At 39.5% G+C, this 20807-nt stretch overlaps 2 protein-coding genes across 3 annotated transcripts; one reads left to right on the forward strand and one right to left on the reverse strand.

Moving 5' to 3' along the window:
* The first annotated feature begins 1237 nt into the window (after window positions 1–1237).
* LOC116310408 (claudin domain-containing protein 1-like) lies at window positions 1238–9703 on the forward strand. 2 transcript variants are annotated; one of them, XM_031727184.2, is made up of 5 exons: window positions 1317–1378; window positions 4011–4648; window positions 5483–5590; window positions 5776–5913; window positions 7449–9703. In XM_031727184.2, the coding sequence occupies exons 2-5, from the start codon at window positions 4357–4359 to the stop codon at window positions 7667–7669; spliced, it is 759 nt and encodes a 252-aa protein (XP_031583044.1). In that variant the 5' UTR covers window positions 1317–1378; window positions 4011–4356; the 3' UTR covers window positions 7670–9703. The 2 variants fall into 2 exon arrangements, with proteins under 2 accessions (XP_039466389.1, XP_031583044.1); XM_039610455.1 differs by lacking the exon at window positions 4011–4648 and having other exon boundaries at window positions 1238–1378.
* Window positions 9704–16244: 6541 nt separating this feature from the next.
* LOC116310417 (N-acyl-aromatic-L-amino acid amidohydrolase (carboxylate-forming) B-like) lies at window positions 16245–18717 on the reverse strand. Its single transcript, XM_031727191.1, has 6 exons — window positions 18458–18717; window positions 18174–18369; window positions 17995–18088; window positions 17800–17907; window positions 17594–17706; window positions 16245–16490 (listed from the first exon to the last, which is right to left on the reverse strand). Exons 1-6 carry the CDS (start codon window positions 18715–18717, stop codon window positions 16245–16247), a joined length of 1017 nt encoding a protein of 338 aa, XP_031583051.1.
* Window positions 18718–20807: the final 2090 nt, after the last annotated feature.

Consider the following 20807-nt stretch of genomic DNA (forward strand, 5'->3'; position numbering starts at 1 on the left):
GTCTGATAAAGGCAAAACCATTAGGCTGATGATATTTTTTAATATGCATCTATGTCTTAACATAACTAAAACCACTCTTTTCAAAGAAAAAAATGGCAAAGCAGCAGCTTTTTTTCATTAGACTACTACACAGATTGTTCCTCAGATCCAAAAAAAACAATAAAGCACTTTAAATTAAAAAAACAAAAACAAAAACACAACGCCACATTGCTAGTGCAATGTGCAATGTGTGCAATGCATATTTTAATCTGATATTCCAAAATGTGGCAACATTTCAGAATGGTAATGACTGCTTCACATGTGAAGAATGAAAATTATTTGTGCTATGTATTATGATGACCTTTAAGAGATGAAGGCTCAAAACCGCCTTGAGTATAATTTGAAGAAGCACGTAAGGTGCACTTTTGTTCTTTAAGTTGTTTTTATCTGTCTTTTCTTTTGGTTTAGCAGAATTGTTGTTATGCAGGTTTAAAAGTATGCAGCAAGCCTAATCTCCCCTGAAGCGACAGGATCACTAATCCTGTTTGACTGACAGCTGATATGTAGGGAAGTACAAAACAAAAAACAACACAGACATTGACTCAACACTTCAAATAAAAGTTGTGCATACTAAGAATAAAGTTTAATTATTTATTAGTTAATTAATGTCAAATGTAAAATTCAGCCAAATTACATCATGAAAGGTTTCAGTGGTTTAAGATACTTAAGAATGAACTGCTGATAAGTTAGACAAACAAGATCTCAAAATTATGGTATAATCTGCTCCACTGGCTGTGAAGAGAAATAGAATATCTGAACTGATTCAGATATTATACAACCGGCAGGCTTTGTTTAGAAGCTCTGAAGTAGAAAATGGATAACTAAGCACAATACTGTGTTGAGATTAGCTTACTGAAACACAACAGTTAAAGACACATGACCCCAGCTCTGCACATAAATGATTTTACACTCGTATATTATTCATGTTAATATGCAGTCACTCAAAAGAATCCCATACAGCACTGTGCAAAAGTCTCAAGCCACCCTTTATTTCTTCATAGAGCCAGACTTTGTAGCATTTTTTTTTTAAATGTAATAGTCTTGATAAATAGTGTTCCAGGGTTTCTGGATGTCTTTCAGAGTTTTTTCGTTGAACGCTGACAGATAGACAATAGAGACCAAGCAAACTGAAAGACTTCCAAGCGATGCTTGTTATTGTTTGGCTACCAGTATGGTGTTTCAACACCTCAGTACAAACCTGTTGAGCCATCTCATCAACTTTAAGAAATCTAACAAATGGGGTTTGTCACATAAGGTGTGAGTCAGTAACACTTTGGAAAACATGTAGATAATAGAAGGGGACTGAATAACTTTACATCTCATATGCTTTTCATTCTGGGTAAGTTTCTTTTTATAGTACAATAATAGACAGCAGTTGTTGTTGTTTTTTCCTTGTATGATGTCCAAGAAAAAAACCTTGCTGGCTTTTTTTCGTAAATTTTTACAACATTTAAATTTTGCAAAGAAAGCAAAAAGACAACAGATGGATACTGAGGGTACAGACTTTAGTCAGACTCAGGAGAATAACATTTTAGTGAGAACATGCTCAAAGCTAAAATGTGATTGACTCATCAAATTCAAATGCCGATCATACAACAACTATTAAAAAACAGCAGCTTTTAAGTCTTGGTTGCAATAGGTTAACTGACTTTTTTGTATAGTAACTTTTCTGTTACTATTAAAATGGCTTTGCTTTTATTTTTGTTAAAAATATATATATATATATATACTAATTAAGTAAACTGCTATTGATATTGTATACAAGATCCTAACAACTGCAATAGTTGTCTTGTTTATTGGCGGTTGAGAGACAAGTAAAACCGGCAACACCAGAAAGAAAAAGCATAAACTAATTCCCAGCACTCACTGTGACTGTTGCTGTCGTTGTATTTTGAAACATGCTGACTCTTTGACTTTTTGTTAAGTTAGTCTCATTTTATTCATTATTTAATTTGCATATGCAAAAATCACCAATAACTTACTGTTATTGACACCTTCCAACTGTATGTAGTAGCAAAGTTTACTTTTTGTTTCCTTAAACAGAAAGTCAAGAAACATCACTGTGCATGTGCGTGTGTTTCAAAGTAACGCACCATGATTTTCTTGTACAAGTTATAGATAGTTAGATGCACAGATAGACAGACAGGCTGGAGACAGAAAAAAGGGAGTGTCTAAAAATAAAACCTGTTTGCATGACATAGCAAGAGAGGCGTCTGTCATGTGTACAGTGGAAGAAGCAGGTTTTTTGGCGGGGAAAATAAAGGCAACAAGCACTAGATTTAAAGGGAACACATAGGAAGGTGGACTACTTGAAGGAAAGAAATCATAAAGTCAAATACATTTTCTTTGATTGTGAGATGGCCTTTTAAATACCCATTTTCTGTATTTTTGGATAGTCTGCATTTAAAGCTACTCAAGTGAGACATGACAAGAATAACAACTTTTAATCTGATTAAAAAATACAAATATAAAACCAACCCCTTTATAGCGACAAATCGGCTACTGAAGCAATAACAGTCTTTTTTTTTTTTTTTTTTAAACAGGATTTAACATGTTCATTTCACCTGTAAAGTTAGACATTTTTATCATTGGAGTCTATGGCGACTGACTTACTACCTTGCAAGAATGAAATCACCATTGGAGATTTTAAATGCACATTCAGGCGACCGAAAGGTCAACTACATATTCAGGGGTGCTTTCTATTTAAAACTCATTACTCACAACTCACCAGTGACCCTGCCCAATATGGAGGGCCATGAGTAGCAAATGAATTAAATAAATATATTATTAAATAATTCATTAAATGTGTCATTATTAACATACATACATCAATAACATACATACATGTCTATTTATTTCATTTAAAATATCATCGTATTTATTTGAAATTGTATTTATTTGATAGCACATTTTTGGGGTAGCTGTAGCTCATGTGGTAGAGCAGGTCACCTACTAATTGGAAGGTTTGTGGTTTAATCCCTGTCTGCTCCAGTCTGCGAGCCAAATATCCTTTGTACAATACTAACCCAAAGTTGCTCTCCGATGCATCTACTGGAGTGTGAATGTTAGGTAGAAAGAGCATAAGAAAAAAAAGTGCTTGTAGTGAATGAGACAAGTTGTGTGAAGCTCTCTGAGTGCTCAGATAGAGTAGAAATGCACTACATAAGAACCAACCCATTTAATGATATATTCATTACTTCATTTTAGCACTTGTGGCCCTAGGCCTACATTTGTAGATAATAATTACAGGTTGTTAAAGTGTAGGCACAGTCTTGTTTTCTGCATACCACATAATGTGATTTTGATTATGGCCCTACTGGTTCTCGCCTACTTAATTTTATTGATAATCAAATCGAATCAAATCTATTTTTCAAGTGCATTTTATTTATTTAAACAGTTAAGCGTGTTTTAAAGTTTTACAAAGCACATGCAGTCATCCGACGACTGAAACAATGTCAGTGCGTGAGTGTGTGTGTGTGTGTGTGTGTGTGTGTGTGGGGGGGGGGTACCCATTCAATGTGCAAAAAATATAGCGCAGTCGGCTTAAGTCGGCGGTAATAACAGTAAGGTACATAGTAAGGTAAGGACCCTACCATAACACTACTAATATTAAAGGCATCAGTGGGTTTGGTGGACATTTTTATAACGCGTAACTGGGCAGCCTTTCAGACTAGCTAGTCCCAAAAGTCCAAGTTTAACGAGGAAGCAATTTGTCAGCCTGTGAGAGTCTGTGTGTGGGTGGCTGCTCACCAGGTACGCGCATATTACACGATGCTATTTTTAATTTCTGCTGACCGGCGGAACCGGAAGAGGAAAACGCAGGGATTAGTGTGTTTACAACGCCTAGCATCCTGGGTGCACCCGGCATCAGCCTGCCATCAGACACATGCAATTTGCATTTGCAAGCTGGTGGGCTTGGCCTATCGTATAGCAGCTTCTATTTTTGCTTTCTTTCCTGGGTTGTTGTTTAGGTGGTGGTGGTGGTGGTGGACAGTTGTTCTGTAACCGTCCCAGCGTCGGGCCACCCACCATCTGTGGAAGTGGGACAAGGGAACAGATGGCGCATCCAAGCCGGGCTGCAGGGTTGCTGACGCTGAGCGTTCGTGCAGCGCTGGAGATGAGTATCAGTCATTAAAATAAAGCACTACAGCACAGTGCGTTTTTCATTGTTACCAATGCCAGTGTGGTTGCGATAGAAGAGGGGTGGGGGGACTGGAAGCATCGTATGTCGACCAACTTGATGCGCAACGATCGGGCGACGATTTGACCGCTGGCATCAACCTAATCCCTTCTGACGTGTCTCTATCTCGGTGAACAATGGTTGACAATCGCTACGCCACAGCTCTGGTCATCGCCTGCGTGTTGAGCATCATAGCCACCGTGTATCTGTCGGTGGCCATCGGAACGCAGCACTGGTACCAGTACAGCAGCCCCACGGTGCGCGGAGAGGCCAACATATCCGAGCTGCGCTCCCTGTACGAGGAGTTCATGGACGGAGAATTCGATGAGAAAACCTACAGCGACACGCTGTTCCGTCTTAACGGGACTGTGGGCCTCTGGTGGCGGTGTGTGCTTGTTCCTGCCAACGCTCACTGGTACAAAGAGCCAGGTATGTATATGTGCTGACGTCAGCAGCCCAGTGGCCTTGTAGCTTTGGGTAAAGTTGGATAATTCACATCTCAGAGGGTTCAAGCTATACAAAGATGGCTTTTGCTGCTCTCTAATTGAGCATCTTGTCTCAGGCAGGTGTGGCTTATTCCCAGGCCTCTCCTCTGTTTTCATCACATCTCCATGGAGAGCATTTTATTTTGTTTCCCACTACACAGACTTGGACAGGAAATCAGTTCCAACCTTTTTCCTCCACTTATTCATTATAGGGTCACTGGAGGGAGGAGGCTTGACCCTGTGCCAGCTGTCACAGGGCAAGAGGCTGGGTGCATACCCAACAGGTCTGCCTGTCTCCTGCAGGGCTGACACATATAAATAATAATTCATAGCTACAGCCAATTTAAAATCACCAGTTAACCCAACACCACTAACTGCATGTCTTTGGTTTCTGGGAGGGAGCTGGAGTGGAAGAACGTGCAAACTCCACACAGAGTGGATGCTTGCTTCCTGGTGCTAACCACCTCACCAACATGCCATTCAATTTTAACCGCTGTTTCCAATCAGTTTGGTCACTCTGTTTTTTTGATCACCAATTTATCACTTTCATTTGTAGGTGACAAGCCAACCGTACACTAGGTGTTTCCTGCAGTGGTTAACTCTATTTCTTCTCATAATGTGAGAAAGTTTTCTCAGGGCTTTCACGTTTCCTTTACATTTTGTGTGCGTTAGTACAACCGGTTTCTCCACAGGAAGTACAAAACTCAGTGTTGGAAATAAAAAATGTAATTCAAATGTACAGTAAATGGAGTATAAATGGGAGGCTGATCTCTTCTAGGTGCCAAGATGGTGCTGGAGTGTCGAAGCTTCACTCTACCTCAACAGTTCACTCCAAAGTACAAAGAACCAGGGAACCACAACAGTGGGGAGGACATGGTGCGCACATGTAAGTTCAGCCACAAGTGTATGCTTTTTAAAATATGCAAAAACCGCACTGAGATGCTAGAATATTATATATTCGATTCAGCCTCTTGTCTATGTAGTGCATTAATTACATGTGATGTTGAGTACTACATTATTATCAGTCAGGGCAGAATCTTATCTCACACTTCACTCTGTCTGTATGTGCAGACCTGTGGAGGTGCCAGTTTCTGTTGCCGCTGGTGTCTCTGGGTCTAGTGGTGTTGGCAGGTCTGACTGGATTCTGTGCCTGCCTGTGCCGAAGCCTCACCCCAACTCTTGGAATAGGAGTGCTTCACCTGCTGGCTGGTAAGAGCAATGTTGAAATCCATACATGCCGTCAGACTGTGCAATTAAACAGTTTAGTAAGGTTTCAGGAATGTAACCTATTACTAGGGATGGGTATTGATAAGATTTTAACGATTCCGATTCCATTTTCGATTCTGTTTAACGATTCGATTCTTTATCGATTCTCTTATCGATTCTTATTTTTAAAAAGGAGAACACTAAGGTCGATTAGCTTAGAATTTTGTTTTATATCTTCTCTTTGAACAAGATAGAAATTTAGGAGTAACATGGCCTTATAAACCCAACAGTGAGATCTTAAGAGATCCAGCCTATGGCTCTTCAATGGGGTGTCACAGGGTCCCCGGGAAAATTGTAAATGTAAAATAATAAAATAAATATTCTTCTGTAATAATAACACAAAGTATAACACAAATTATTCTGTAGCAATTACACAAGAATATCCAGTAATGTCCCTGCCTACAATTAAACACATTCACTTACCATCTGCTGTGGCAAATGGCTGCAAGGCTTTTACCACAAACTAGTCACTGCTCGGTGACATTCGGGCCTGAAAAGAGACGCTACCGGTAGACTGCAGCGACAACTGCCAGCGAGCGCCAGCCAGACTCTGTCTGTCTCTCTCATCACGGTCACCTAAATGCACAGTAATGGCAGGTTTTGTAATAAAGCAGATCGCGCTAACATAATATGCACTGTTAGTTGATTATTTACCTGCCGCATTAACGGGAGATGACGTGCAAACCACTGCTGCTGGGTTGAGATTCACGAGTCCGGAGCGGAATTAAAGACATTCATTTAAGTTCAATCGCGTGTTTTGTGAGCAAATGCTTTTGCATATTCGTAGTGTTTCCTCCCTTAAATGAAATACCTACTTTGCAAGTATTGCAAGTTGCCCTGTTGTCATCCGTTCTGGTAAAGTATAACCAAACTTTTGAGCGTTTGACCGCTTAGGCGCCGTGTTTCCTGCCAGGTGCGCTCCGACGCCCGCAACGTGGTGACGTCATTCGGGCGACTGGAATCGATAAGGGAATCGTTTGCAAAAATGGCAAACGATTCCAAGGAATTGAAACAGTGGGAACCGGTTCTCAACAAGAACCGGTTTTTGATACCCATCCCTACCTATTACATCTGAAAGTAGCTCTACAAACTTATGTAAATATAGTTCTCTCCATGGTTTGTTAATGCTGTTTTAAGGCATGAAAATCAGATATAATGTAGTCACAGTGTCCATCTTTTATGTACAGTCTGCGGTTATAGTGCATGTTGAGTCAGTCTCACATTGTCACGACTGGGAACAGAGCAGAGCTGTTGGCAAAGTGGACCTATCATACACATTTTCAGCTTTTATTCTTGGTCACTAAAAGAAAATTGATCAATAGTTGAAAATAATCTTTATTTTTTCAGTTCAAGCACTGTCTGAAACACACTGTTAGCATTAAATTTAGGAAGCAGAGTGTTTAAAGCAGTCTGGAACCCAAGCTTTTAGCTCACAGCGATTACTTTTCCATAACTAAGTGTGTCTGTACGCCGTCCAGGTCTCTGCACCTTAGCCACAGTGTGCTGCTTCCTGGCGGGGATGGACCTGCTCCACAGGGTGTCGATGCTACCCGACACGGTGGACGGCTCTCTCGGCTGGTCGCTGTACCTGGCCCTCATTTCTTCACCTCTCCACATGATGGCTGCCGCTCTGCTGGTGTGGGCGGCACGCAGCCATAGTCAGAACTACTACCGCATGACTGCCTACCGGGTGGCATAGACTGAGATTTAGCTCTGGATCTGACATCAAAATGCATTTTTTAATGAGATGTAGGGGGGGGGTTTCTCTACATATGTGTTTTTCTCCCTCAAGGATTAAGGATTTTTGCATGTACTGTACAGTAGTGACCCTTCTTGCTGCATTAACAGATTTGATCTTCCGGGGGGGGATATGGAAATGGTTTGCAAATCAGATCAGCCAGAACAATATGTATAATGTAGTACACGTGTGCTTCAGATTAACTTAAATCGAAGCAGAGAAGCATTAGCAGTGCCCTACTTTCATACAACATATAAATTTAATCAAAATTCTCAAAGCGCAGGTCAGTCACATCGGAAAAGTAACTAAATTTTGATTTATTTTCATAGTTTTGTTTTTTGGAGGCAGGGATAAGAATAGCATGACCCTATGAACTGCATACATAGTAGCAGTGAGCCTGAAAAATGAAAAAAAAAAATCTTGTTTGGAAGTGAAAGTAAAAGCAAGTTCTTAAATTACTGTTTACACAGGTTTCACATGTACTGACCACAGTTGTCTTTCCATCTCGTCCCATCTTATCAGATTACAGAGATTTTGTGATATTGCTGTTCTTCCTGTTTGTTTAAGTCACAAGGGCACATGCATACAGCACATTTTTAAACATCTTTGATCTGTTGAAAATTCAACAGGATTTAATTTTATCTTTTGAAAAAATCACAGTTGTGGTCATAGGTTTCTTCAGTCCAAAATAAAGCTTACATTGTAAAAATACAATCAAGTTAACAGGCGTATAATGGAAAATATTTAAACTTGTGCAATTTTTGTTGATTTTGTTGACAATGTTTTGCGCAAAGCTAACAAAGAATCACAGTAGGAAGTCAAATTTGTAGTTGTTTTTTTTTTAATGAACAAAGAAAAAAGCTGCACACTGATTACTGTTCCTTGATATGCGTGATGTTATCATTTAAATGGCGCTGACCGAAGGCACTTTAGTGATAAGCAAGCACACTTAGTAGTAAAAGAAGAGTTTGGGAAAAGTGTGTATTTACTGACCTCTGCTGGTGAAATTTTCTAGTCTGCTGCACACGTGATTGCAGCTGGATGTGATGACGTTCCTATTCGTTGCACTCGAAGGATGTGGCTACTAGATTGCAATGATGATTAGTGTATTTACAGAATGTTCCCATGACTAGAATTTAATTTACATTTCTGTTTCGAATCCTCTCTTATTGTTGTTGTTTTTTTACTTAAGTGTATTTATTTATTTATTTATTGTTTATGGTAGTTACTATGTTCAGACTGTGTATAATTTGTTTACCACATGATGTATGTAGTGCATTGCTTTGTTTGCTTTTTGATCACATTTGTCATGTTGTGACTGATTTTTGTAGAAAAAAGTGAAAAACACAGTAGTGCTCATTCACTAATGTGTTTAACCGACCCCGTACATTCATGAAAATAATTTTCTTAGTTTATAATTGGGTGTTTTTTATTGTTTATTTAATCGATGTATGTCCCTCAGCTGACTGATTAATGTCTTGAAAAACAAACATAAACTGTTTCAGTTTCATTTCCCTGGTTGGCACTATGAATGTACTTTAAAGGCCATATTATAATAAGCTACAGCATTTCTTTGCACCTAAATTCATTTCAAACATTGCTGTAGTAATCAGTAGTGAATTCCTATATTTTTGAAATGTAAATATGAAAATAATTAAATACATTTGGAGAAAAAAAAATATCATTATTGCCCAAATTCATGATATGTGTTTGTGGAATATCACCGCTGATAAAGATTTATGAGCTTCATGAATATCTGTGAAATGATGCACCGTTCGTCTCATTATGAATCAGACTGTATTTTACACATTCAGTCTTTAAATACTAGAAACTCAATCCCTGAATGCATACCACCATGTGTTGTTTGTGAAAGAGTTCTTCATCCCCCAGTTGTGAGCTGCAACGGTTAATAGCTGTATATTTAAATATTGTGTGTGAGTGTGAGCAAGCGTAACACATGTTGTCATTTCAATAAAAGCTTTTGTAAAAGTTGAATTCAGTCATCAGTGTCATGTGGTTAACATCTTCTGATGCAAATTCCTGCTCATTAGCTTGTTGCTCCTGCTCCATCTGCACCCAGATTGCAGGAATCATCACTGTAGCCCAGCTGTCGCAGAGGGAGGAAGGAGGAAGTTGACCCCTGTGCCAGTCACTGGGTACATCCTGGACGTGGTGCCAGTCTCTTGCACGGCTTCCGTTTTTCCTTTGCATATTGACTTTGGTTGTACAGCTGGTTTCTCCTCAGGAAATACAAAATACTCCAAGATTTTAAAAAACAACAGTAATGTTTGAAATAAATGGAATTCATATGTACAGTAAATGGAGTTTAATGTGTTTAAACACTGAAAGCTGATCTCTTCTAGGTGCTAAGATGGTGCTGGAGTGTCAAAGTTTCAATCTACCTCAGCAGATCACTCCAAAGTACAAAGAACCAAGGAATCACGATAGCGGGGAGGACATGGTGCACATGTGTAACTTCAGCTACAAGTTTACATGTGATGTTGACTAATAGATTAATTAGTCTTTGCAGAAGTTTGTGTCATGCAGAGGAAGGTACTTAAAGGCCTCATTCAATTGAAATCTCACATCTCCCTCTCTCTGTATGTGCAGACCTGTAGAGGTGCCAGTTTCTGCTGCCACTGTTGTCTCTTGCTCTGGTGGTGTGGGCAGGTCTGACTGGATTCTGAAGTCTTAGAATAGAAATGCTTCACCTGCTTCCTGGTAAGAGCAATATTCAAATGTCTGTATAAGTAAACAGTTTACTAAGGCTTCAGGAATGTGACCTAGTACGTCTGAAAGTCGGTTAGTCAGTTTAGAAATACTTTGACAGTAATTATAAGTTTGCAAATTATAATTATAATTTGCTTTATATCTGTTTTTTGGGCAAACAAAATACCCAGCCTATTTTATATCACAGTGAATTATAGATTCACCGTGCTAACCGTGTTAGCTAGCAATAGCGAAAGCTAAAAGGTCCATAGCTCTACAAAGTATGGTTCAGTCCGTTCTTTGTTATTGGTTTGTTTTATTTTTTAAAACAAAATGTCAAAAGGCCTGAAAACTATAATGATATAGCGTGATCACAGTGTCCATCTTTTATATACAGTTTGTGGCTGTAGTGCATGTCACGATAGACGGGGACAGAGCACAGAACCATCTATTTTCAGCTTGTAGTCGTCATCTGTAAAAAAAAAAATATTTTGGCATGATACACAGTTGAAACTAATCCTTATTTATTTAGTTCATCCACTTTCAGTGTAACTTACCGGGCACACCCTGAGTATAACGAAAACTCATATGCTTTTTGTCAGCTGGGTTGGCTGTTTCGTAATGGGCCTTTTACTGTAGCTTCTTTGAAACAGACTGAAAGAATGTGGCCATAGGAAGAACAGTGGCAATGACACCGATTACTGTCTTTACAGTATGTTCCCATGATGAAAAATTTCATGGGAACATACTTTGTATACATTCCGTAATTCTTTTACTCAATCTATATTTATTCATTTATGGTGCTTCTTAGGTTCAGGCTGTGTTATGATTTGTTTACCCAGTGTATTGTTTTATTTGCTTTTTGATCATATTTGTCATGTTGTGACTGATTTTGGAGAACAGGGGGAAAGCACAGTAGTGCTCATTCACTAATTTGTTTTGCTGACCACTTACATTCAAAAAAGTTATTTTCTTGTGAATTGGTTTACAATTTGGTGTTTTGTGTTGTTTATTTGATCTACAGTTAAGCCCATAATTATTCATACCCCTGCCGAATTTTGACTTAAAGTTACTTTTGTTCAACAAGCAAGTTCTTTTTTGAGCAGAAACGACACAGGTGTCTCCCAAAAGATAATAAGATGATGTACAAGAGGCATCATTGTGGAAAAAAATATTTCTCAGGTTTTATTTATATTTTAGCAAAAAGTATCATGTCCAGAATTATTCATACCCTTCTCAATAATCAATAGAAAAAAGCCTTTATTGGCTATTACAGCAATCAAACGCTTCCTATAATTGCAGACCAGCTTTTTGCATGTCTCCACAGGCATTTTTGCCCATTCATCTTTAGCAATGAGCTCCAAATCTTTCAGGTTGGAGGGTCTTCTTGCCATCACCCCTGATCTTTAGCTCCCTCCACAGATTCTCAATTGGATTCAAGTCAGGACTCTGGCTAGGCCACTGCAAAACATTAATGTTGTTGTCTGCTAACCATTTCTTCACCACGTTTGCTGTATGTTTTGGGTCATTGTCGTGCTAAAATGTCCACTGGTTCCCAAGGCCAAGTTTTTCTGCAGACTGCCTGATGTTGTTGTTGAGAATCTTCATGTATTGCTCTTTTTCATGGTGCTGTTTACTGTGATTAGTTTCCATGGTCCATTGGCTAAAAAAACATTATTGCCCAAAGCATTAGGTTCCCACCACCATGTTTGACAGTGGGGATGGTGTTCTTTGGGTTGAAGGCTTCTCCATTTTTATGCCAAATGAAGGCAAAATCATTGTGACCAAATAATTCAATTTTGTTTCATCTGACCATAACACTGAAGACCAGAAACCTTCTTCTTTGTCCAGATGAGCATTTGCAAAGGCCAAATGAGCTTTGCATGCCTTAGAAGTGCCTGGAGAAGTGGCGTTTTCCTTGGTCTGCATCCGTGGAACCCAACAGTGTCCATTGGACTGTCTGCCTTGAGACATTGCCACCAGCAGAGCCCAGATTCACCAGAATGACCTTGGTGGTGATCCTTGGATTCTTTTTCACCTCTCTCACTATTCTCCTGGCCAGCACAGGTGTCACTTTTGGCTTCCGACAACGTCCTCTGAGATTTTCCACAGTGCGGAACATCTTGTATTTTTAATAATACTTTGCACTGTAGCCACTGGAACTTGAAAACATTTGGATATGGCCTTGTAGCCCATTCCTCACTTGTGAGCAGCCAGAATGCACAGCTGCAGGTCCTCACTGAGTTCCTTTGTCTTAGCCATGAATGTCCACAGACCACCTGCAGAGAGCTGCTGTTTTTCACCTGTTGAGTTGATTAAAACAGCTATTTCCAATTAATCAGGGTAATTAGGATGCTTTAGAACAGCTTTGACTATTTGGAATGGTATGGAACTTTGGATTTTCCCAGAGACTGTGACAGTTTGTGAAGGGTATGAATAATTCTGGACATGATACTTTTTGCTCAAATGTAAATAAAAGCTGAGAAATATTTTTTTCCACAATGATGCCTCTTGTACATCATCTTATTATCTTTTGTCAGACGCCTGTGTCATTTCCAGTTAAAAAATAACTTGCTAGTTGAATAAAAGTAACTTTAAGTCAAAATTTGCCAGGGGTATGAATAATTATGGGCTTAACTGTATATATGTTCCTCAGTTGACTTATTAATTTCAAGGAACCTGAAACAGTACACAGTGACTGTACTTTAAAGGCCATATTATGATAAGCTTCTTTGCACTTAAATTCATTTTAAACATATCCTGACCATTGCTGTAGTAATCAGTAATGAATTTCCATTTTTTATGTAAATATTTAAAATAATTAAATAAAAAATTACCTATGAATTCATGCCATCTGTTTTTACAGATTCAGTTGTTACTAGAAACTCAATCCTTGAATGCACAGTGGCATATGATGTCTGTGAAAGATAACACATGTTGTCATTTCAACAAAAGTTTTTGTAAAAAATTGAATTCAGTCATCAGTGTCGTGTGGTTAACATCTTCTGATGCAAATTCCTGCTCATTAGCTTGTTGCTCCTGCTCCATCTGCACCCAGATTGCAGGAATCATCACTGTAGCCCAGCTGTCGCAGAGCGAGTCACTGGGTACATCCTGGACGTGGTGCCAGTCTCTTGCACGGCTTCCGTTTTTCCTTTGCATATTGACTTTGGTTGTACAGCTGGTTTCTCCTCAGGAAATACAAAATACTCCAAGATTTTAAAAAACAACAGTAATGTTTGAAATAAATAGAATTCATATGTACAGTAAATGGAGTTTAATGTGTTTAAACACTGAAAGCTGATCTCTTCTAGGTGCTAAGATGGTGCTGGAGTGTCAAAGTTTCAATCTACCTCAGCAGATCACTCCAAAGTACAAAGAACCAAGGAATCACGATAGCGGGGAGGACATGGTGCACATGTGTAACTTCAGCTACAAGTTTACATGTGATGTTGACTAATAGATTAATTAGTCTTTGCAGAAGTTTGTGTCATGCAGAGGAAGGTACTTAAAGGCCTCATTCAATTGAAATCTCACATCTCCCTCTCTCTGTATGTGCAGACCTGTAGAGGTGCCAGTTTCTGCTGCCACTGTTGTCTCTTGCTCTGGTGGTGTGGGCAGGTCTGACTGGATTCTGAAGTCTTAGAATAGAAATGCTTCACCTGCTTCCTGGTAAGAGCAATATTCAAATGTCTGTATAAGTAAACAGTTTACTAAGGCTTCAGGAATGTGACCTAGCACATCTGAAAGTAGGTTAGTCAGTTTAGAAATACTTTGACAGTAATTATAAGTTTGCAAATTATAATTATAATTTGCTTTATATCTGTTTTTTGGGCAAACAAAATACCCAGCCTATTTTATATCACAGTGAATTAAGGGCCGTTTATCAATGCCCAAGTACGCGAGTACGTACTCGCGTACTCGCCGAGAACGCACGGGAGTACGTACCCGCCGAGAACGCGAGCACGGACTCGTGGGCCGTTTCTCAATTCTCAAGTACGCGAGCACGGACTCGTGATTTGTACAGTCGGAACACCAGCGTACGTGATGATGTCACAGGTCCGGAGTTTTCACTGCCGTCCCCTCTTAATGTAACTGTGAGTAACATGTTATGAAGCTTAACTTTAATCACAGCCAAACCGGTTTACTCAGGAACAAATAAAACACTGAAATAAACCAAACATTAACATTTAGAAGTGATCTAAGTGACTTATATATCATTTTTAACCGCACTAGTGAAACCTCTAATAATAAAAATAGTGTACATGTACATACGTGTACATACCTTAATAAAAACAAGCAGGTGAGATGTTAGAACGCTTTTATTTCTATTTTAGTGGACACTCAATACTATAGACAGCTGCTGGAGTTTCTTTAACCTGAGTAGTGAGAAGTCCGCGAGCAGGGGGGGGGGTGAAAACGATGTGCCGGGAGTCCGCTGTTGAGTTTTGGACGAAATGCATTCTGGGATATATAGCTGTCCCAAGTCCACACCGATGCATGCTCGATAAAACGGGCGGATCGAGAACACATCCGGGACTTTTTCGCGTTCTCGGCTTGATGCGTACTTCGAATTGGAACAGTACTTGGTCTCCGACTGATGACGTATCACGAGTACACGAGAACGCAAGTACGCACAAGTACGCATATTGATAAACGCCCATAGATTCACCGTGCTAACCGTGTTAGCTAGCAATAGCGAAAGCTAAAAGGTCCATAGCTCTACAAAGTATGGTTCAGTCCGTTCTTTGTTATTGGTTTGTTTTATTTTTTAAACAAAATGTCAAAAGGCCTGAAAACTATAATGATATAGCGTGATCACAGTGTCCATCTTTTATATACAGTTTGTGGCTGTAGTGCATGTCACGATAGACGGGGAACAGAGCAGAACCATCCATTTTCAGCTTGTAGTCGTCATCTGTTAAAAAAAATATTTTGGCATGATACACAGTTGAAACTAATCCTTATTTATTTAGTTCATCCACTTTCAGTGTAACTTACCGGGCACACCCTGAGTATAACGAAAACTCATATGCTTTTTGTCAGCTGGGTTGGCTGTTTCGTAATGGGCCTTTTACTGTAGCTTCTTTGAAACAGACTGAAAGAATGTGGCCATAGGAAGAACAGTGGCAATGACACCGATTACTGTCTTTACAGTATGTTCCCATGATGAAAAATTTCATGGGAACATACTTTGTATACATTTCCGTAATTCTTTTACTCAATCTATATTTATTCATTTATGGTGCTTCTTAGGTTCAGGCTGTGTTATGATTTGTTTACCCAGTGTATTGTTTTATTTGCTTTTGATCATATTTGTCATGTTGTGACTGATTTTGGAGAACAGGGGGAAAGCACAGTAGTGCTCATTCACTAATTTGTTTTGCTGACCACTTACATTCAAAAAAGTTATTTTCTTGTGAATTGGTTTACAATTTGGTGTTTTGTGTTGTTTATTTGATCTATATATGTTCCTCAGCTGACTTATTAATTTCAAGGAACCTGAAACAGTACACAGTGACTGTACTTTAAAGGCCATATTATGATAAGCTTCTTTGCACTTAAATTCATTTTAAACATATCCTGACCATTGCTGTAGTAATCAGTAGTGAATTTCCATTTTTTTATGTAAATATTTAAAATAATTAAATAAAAAATTACCTATGAATTCATGCCATCTGTTTTTACAGATTCAGTTGTTACTAGAAACTCAATCCTTGAATGCACAGTGGCATATGATGTCTGTGAAAGATAACGCATACCGTCATTTCAATAAAAGTTTTTGTAAAAATTTAATTCAGTCATCGATCTCGTGTTGTGAATGTCTTCACTCCTCTTCTTCTGATGCAAATCCCTGCTCATTAGGTTGTTGCTCCTGCTCCGTCTGCACCCGGATTGCAGGAATCGTTACGCGCCTCTTTCTCGCCAGAGAGAGAGCGATGCCCTTCTCGTAGTAAGCGCATTCATTGATGAAGAAAGGATAGAGAGGTTCAGTGCCTTTATACCTCACTGTTTCCCCTGAGAACGTCTGGAACAGCGGGTCTTCAGGGTGGAGCAGGCAGAAGTCTCGGTCCTGTGAGGACAAGCAGATGGGTTAGGTGCTGAGCAACACCCGTTGGATTTAACAGGTTTAGTCATAATTACATAAAAGTGCCATACCAAAGTTCCAGTGGTTTAAAGTGCAATATCATTAAGGGATGCTAGATGCTTATTCTAAATGCAAATAAGAAATCAATACAATTAAAATATGGATGGTATATGTCAGGAGCTAAATTTAAGAAGTCCGTAGCAGTATAAAAGTACAATATGCCTGACTTACAGTTATGCAAGCATCCCATTCTCAGTAAACATCTGTACCAAAGCCTCCTCAGGTTGGTTGTGTTGAGAGATTTAACCAAACTGACAGATATTTCCAGCACATTTTTATTTTTACTTCAGCTTTTTTAGTACGTGCAGTCAGCTAGTGCATATTTTTTTTATTCTTATTTCAGTTTTCACTAAAGTTTCTTCAGTTGACTAAAACTTAAAGCAGTTTAATCTATGTTGTACACATTACACATTTCCCTTTAAGACCACATAGTGGTTATAAATAAAGACTTTTGTTTTACTTTCAAGGTTGCCAGGAACCCAGTTATCCTGCGTTTTAGCCACATGAATTAACTTAAAGGTGTTAATTTTTAATCCAGTCACTTTTGGCCATCTTTTTCCTTTTGGATTCCAAATAGGTGAAACAAAGATTTCAGTGTAACACAAAACCTTGACAGGTATCATCTCCGGGACAAAGCTCCTTTAATAAAAGAGGCCTCACCTTGTGTTGTAATTGTATATACTTTACAATAAAAAAAATGCGCACTGACTAGGAAACTAATAAATCACTTCTGGAAAGCAGGTGTGGCGACAGGCTAAATATGTACAAGACGCAAACAAAGAAGAAGAAGAAAGGCCCTTCGTCCCAGGAAAAATAATCAGCCTGAACTCAAAAGCTCTTTATACTGGATGAATCATGTCTTATGTCTCGTACTTTATTGTTATAAAGTTTGTTTCTTATGTTATGCACTCCTGTCAATACTTTACCGCCTCCATGGTTATGTCTAACTTACACAACTGCTTGGCGGTAATTCAGTCTTTTGTTCCGAGGAATTTTTTGCTTTTAAGTGAAGGCATCTCAGGCCGTACCTGGAGACAAGGATGAATGGCTGCTGTGATATTGCGGGTCTCACTGTCTCTCGGGTAGTCGATGTGTTTAACCATAGTGAACACGTCCACAAATCCTCCCTCAAACACGTTACCTGGTAATAAACGGAGAAGGTGGTTGAAACCAACCGAGAGCCTCAAAGATGCATTGTTTCAGCTCAGCTTGTAATCTGTCTGCAAAAATGTACCTGAGTTAAAGAGGCGGACCCAGTCGAGCATGTGCTGGACACCCACTTTCATTGCTGTATAGATGTTAGACCTCACCACACCATGGGGCTGAGGGCCAATCTCCATGGCTGCAGATCGAGGATTTAAATTGAGAGTTATCACGCACTAATACTGCTTTTGACTAGACTAGATCTATAAAAGGAGTAAAAACTTACCAAAGCCATGTTTTCCCACTGAATCAAGGGAATAGGACTCTTTGTTGGACACATCAAAATGTAGGAATCTCATTGGTGTATCCGGCATCTCCCTCTAAAAAAGGCCCAAAACTCAAATTTTAGCTCACAAACTTGGAGGGCGCAAAGATTTCACTAAAGTAAGAAGCTGTGTTACTCACCTGCAGGTGTCTAAATATGTGCAGGCAGATCCAGTCACAGTCAGAGTATGCGATGAAGCATAGGCCCATGTTGGCAGTGGTGTTGTGGAGGTCGCAGACCAGATCCACTGCCGCCGGACTGCCCTTGGGCCCCAGCAGGGCGTTCAGCTCTCGGGACCTGATGATCTCATAGGGGGCCATGTCTGAGAGGGGACCACTGGGGGATAAAAAATACAAAGTAGCAGTACACTCTTTGATTTTAGAACTGTCACCTTGAGTGTTACCATCTCTGATCGTTGCCTTACTTGAGGGTGGCATGGGTGAAGCAGCGGTTCAGATCAGTGTCCACGTATCGGCGACACTGCTGCATTGCCCGCGGGTTTGACAGCACCAGCAGCACAGACGCAGGCTTCAAGTCCTCCTCTTGCTCTTTCTTCATAACTTCTCTCTGCAGCTTCAGCAGCTCTCGCACCAAATACACGCCGGACAGCTCGTTCCCATGGGTACCTCCACACACGGCGACCCGGGGCAACCTTGGCAAAGGCACCACCTGGTCTACCTCCATGTGACTGAGAGCTGAAAGACTTTCCTGACTTATTGAACACTGTAAAGGGACAATTCCAGCTTAAACCCCGGTGAAGGCACTGTACTGGCAATCAGCACTGAGATCCAAGACTCTTAAAGAGAAGCTTGAGGTAAATCAGGGTGAACTGCCAGCTCAACATTCACAAATTATAGATGAATGAACGACAAGGAATCACACTGTACATCTTACCCAGTCTACCACTCACTGTTACCTTTCTATTCCCTCTCCCCCCTGCCGTTTACCCTCTTCCACCCTCTCCCAGGCTTTCATGCATTTTCACTGATTCAGCATTCCCATCCCTCCCTCTGTTCAGGCCGTTGCTGCCTGTTATACAAACTCTCACCGTTTCTCAACCACCTCCTGTCCACTGCACTGCACTGTACCACACTGCGTGGTAGGCAAGGGTGTGTCCTGAGTGTGATGGAGTGTGTCGGTCGCTTCCTGTAGTCACAGCTTCAGTCAGGTTAGATGAGCTGAAAAGCCCCTCCCCAGCTTTCCCCGTATTCCCTGTTTCTCTCTGCCCTGTGTATAGGATGGTAGGTTCCAGTCTGCCTTTCAAAAAAAAAAAAAAAAAAACTGGCTAAAAATAAATCTGCTGGCATGACACAGCAAAGAGAGGCGCCTGTGATCTGTACAATAGAAGGAGCAACTCCTTTGGGAACAAGCAGGAGATTTAAAGGGAACACACAGGGAGGTGGACTATTTATAGACAAGTACATAAAAGAAAGTCAAATACATTTTCTATTATTGTCAGGTGGCTTTTCAAATACATATTTTCTGTATTTCTTTCTCCCCTTGTGGTTAGTATACAAATTTATGAATAATTTTGTAATATTTCTTACTAATTGTAAAAGTAGCTCAACCAGAACTGCGCTTCAAAGTATTTCGATTGATCAAATGGTAAGGGACAGATAATTGTCACGCTACAAATATATTGGACAAATTTAAAGAAAAGACCTTTTGTTGGTGAAAGGTGATGAAAAGTGTAAGAAGTGTACATGAAAACTCCAAAAGCAGGAAAACCCCCACATGTGGCTTGTTTTTGTTTGTTTTTTTACCCCCTCCCACCAGCACTACAATGAAAATATACTAGTTTTGTTAATAAGTGGTCCATTTGGTTCATTTTCTCAGAGGGCATTTAAAGTCCAGATTCATTTGTTTTAATCATGGTAACACACACCCATTCTGAGGCAGGAAACTGCATCCTCTGGCTCATTATGTGGTGATGAGCACCCTCTAGTGGACAAACTATATAAAGGCATCCCTGTGGCAAAGCGCAATTTTTCCATTCAAACAAGTTATTTATCAGATAATGTACTCAGTGCTGACCTGTGAAATACACTAATCTGCTACTCACACTTTAATTTTGAACCTTTACGTGTAATTGGCTTTTCCATTATATAGTATACTGTATACAGATCGAGATAAACTATATAAATGTTCACTTTTTTGTGACTGAACTGAGACTTTGAGCTTTAATTCAAAAGGTTTAGCAAAGGTTTGTTTAGGAATTACAGCCTTACACATAAAAACACTTAAACACTTAAAAAGTAACCTGGTCAACTGACTGACCAGCAATTTCATGGCCCAATGAGGTCTGTTTCTGTATTATTTCTTTACAAATTAAACACATAAAAGATCTGGAGTTGAGTCCAAGTGTGGAACTAGTGTATGGTCACTGTTCACTGGAACTTTCAATACAAAGTTCAAAGAGATGCAAGTGGAAGCAGCATCATTGGGCTGAGAATCCCAAATAAACAAAAACACTTTCAGGATCGGCCAAATCAACGATCTGGTTTATTCTTAATTGAGCAGCTCAGCCTAAGAAATCTCTGCAGACTGCAAAAGGATTTTTTCCCAAAGTGCTGGGCTATAATAATGTTGTTAAAGCCTTTCAGACTTAAAGCTTACAGTGTGCACTTCAGTCACATCCCCTTTCATTTAAAATCCACTGTGATAATATACATTTTAAAGTCCAAAAAATGTATCAATGTGTTTTTAAAAACTGATTTAGTGAACCTTAAGATTGATAACCTGGAAATGCAGATTTAAGAAAAACAGTATAAAGG

This window comes from Oreochromis aureus, linkage group 3, assembly GCF_013358895.1.
Source record: "Oreochromis aureus strain Israel breed Guangdong linkage group 3, ZZ_aureus, whole genome shotgun sequence".
NCBI classification, from domain to species: domain Eukaryota; kingdom Metazoa; phylum Chordata; class Actinopteri; order Cichliformes; family Cichlidae; genus Oreochromis; species Oreochromis aureus.